This window comes from Aplysia californica, unplaced genomic scaffold (assembly GCF_000002075.1).
Source record: "Aplysia californica isolate F4 #8 unplaced genomic scaffold, AplCal3.0 scaffold00098, whole genome shotgun sequence".
NCBI lineage: Eukaryota > Metazoa > Mollusca > Gastropoda > Aplysiida > Aplysiidae > Aplysia > Aplysia californica.
This window is the reverse complement of record NW_004797368.1, coordinates 604,781-606,200: the sequence shown is the minus strand read 5'-3', so window position 1 is coordinate 606,200 and position 1,420 is coordinate 604,781. Positions and strand designations below refer to the sequence as shown.

General features: G+C 39.9%; 1 protein-coding gene across 1 annotated transcript in view; it reads left to right on the top strand.

The window, feature by feature from the left end:
- The window catches only part of LOC101861943, a gene marked incomplete at its 5' end in the record, with an annotated part of 23,251 nt that extends 21,926 nt beyond the window's left edge, over positions 1–1,325 (top strand). Inside the window, 1 exon segment of the mRNA XM_005095210.2 lies at positions 69–1,325. Coding sequence (XP_005095267.2) covers positions 69–182 — 114 coding nt within the window.
- Between the last annotated feature and the right edge of the window lie 95 nt (positions 1,326–1,420).

Here is a 1,420-nt window from a genome sequence, read left to right as displayed (position 1 = left end):
TCTATCTATCTATCTATCTATCTATCTATCTATCTATCTATCTATCTATCTATCTGCCCCGTCCCCAGTGTGAGCCAGACGGTACCGCCTATCTAGAGACGTGTCCAGCAGGCACCCTGTGGAATCAGCCGACTCTGTCCTGTATGGACCCAAACAAGGCCGACGGTGATCTCGTTGGATAAAACTCCGCGTAGACAGGATTGACGTTACGTAGGGGTGGACACTGAATCAATCAATCAAATCGGTTTTGCTTGATCGGATCGTGGATGAAAACCCGGCTGGCATATACATACTTTTCAAAGGGAATTAGACAGCTTTACCAATTTACCCGTGCTATTTGATAAAGAAGTTTCAAAGTTTTCTGTGTTATCGTAATAACTTTGTTGTGCGTAAGTGCCAATGCAGGAGGGTTATCTACTACTATGGCAACGTGATATAATGTTACAGGGGGAAGAAAATCGTTTTATTGTTGGTCTTGCTTTCATTTCTTGGAAGCTGGGGAGAACAGTTCAGATATTTACGTGAGGAGTTCCACAGACTTATATATCTGATCTTTAAGGATTACTAGCTCTAACGTTTTTCCGCACAAGATGTTCTCTTATATTAACCTAATGCCCCCCCCCCCCCATGAACGTTACCCTAGAATTACCAAGTTATATCTGCTCAGTACCTAGTTTTGAGAAGTTTGGCGTTAGAACTTTAAAGTTTTACAACAATTCAAGTATTTTCGAATGCAATTATTTTAATATGTTGATAACGACTCCGAATTTACGATTTTAATAGAGCAGATAGAACATTTGGTTTCTGACCTCATGGTTGTAGTAACTAAAAGGGCCACAAATGTTAGATAGAACTTTGTAATTCTATGGTAGCGATATGCCGACATCCAATGAATGATGGAGAGGAGTCCACATTGGTAAGCCCTGAGAAAAAAAGCAAGCATGTTCTACAGAAACCGAATCGGATGCTATCAAACTGGCATCGAAGCACAAAACATCTCCCGAGAATAAGAGTCACCATTAATCCAACCGAGCAAAATCGAATGAGTATCTACTCTGCTTCAGATCAAAGGCATTTATTCCCTGTACCCAGCATTTTTAAAACATTTTTTTCCCCTATTGAGTGTCGTGTGTTCGATATTTTACAGAACGTGCAGACAGGGTATGTGTCCGAAAATGACGTATCAATGCTTCTGATAAAATATAACATGAACGTAACCGTCATAACCGGCTCTGACAGTGAATTGGACAAATTTTAATATAATTCGTGTAAGTTGCATATTATGTAACATGATGTGATAAAATTAAATCAATTCAGGCTTTGTATTCCGCTATTTCTTTCTGAGTGTGTTGTGTGCGTGTGTGTTTGTGTGTTTGTGTGCGTGTGTGTTTGTGTGTGTGTGTGTGTGTGTGTGTGTGTG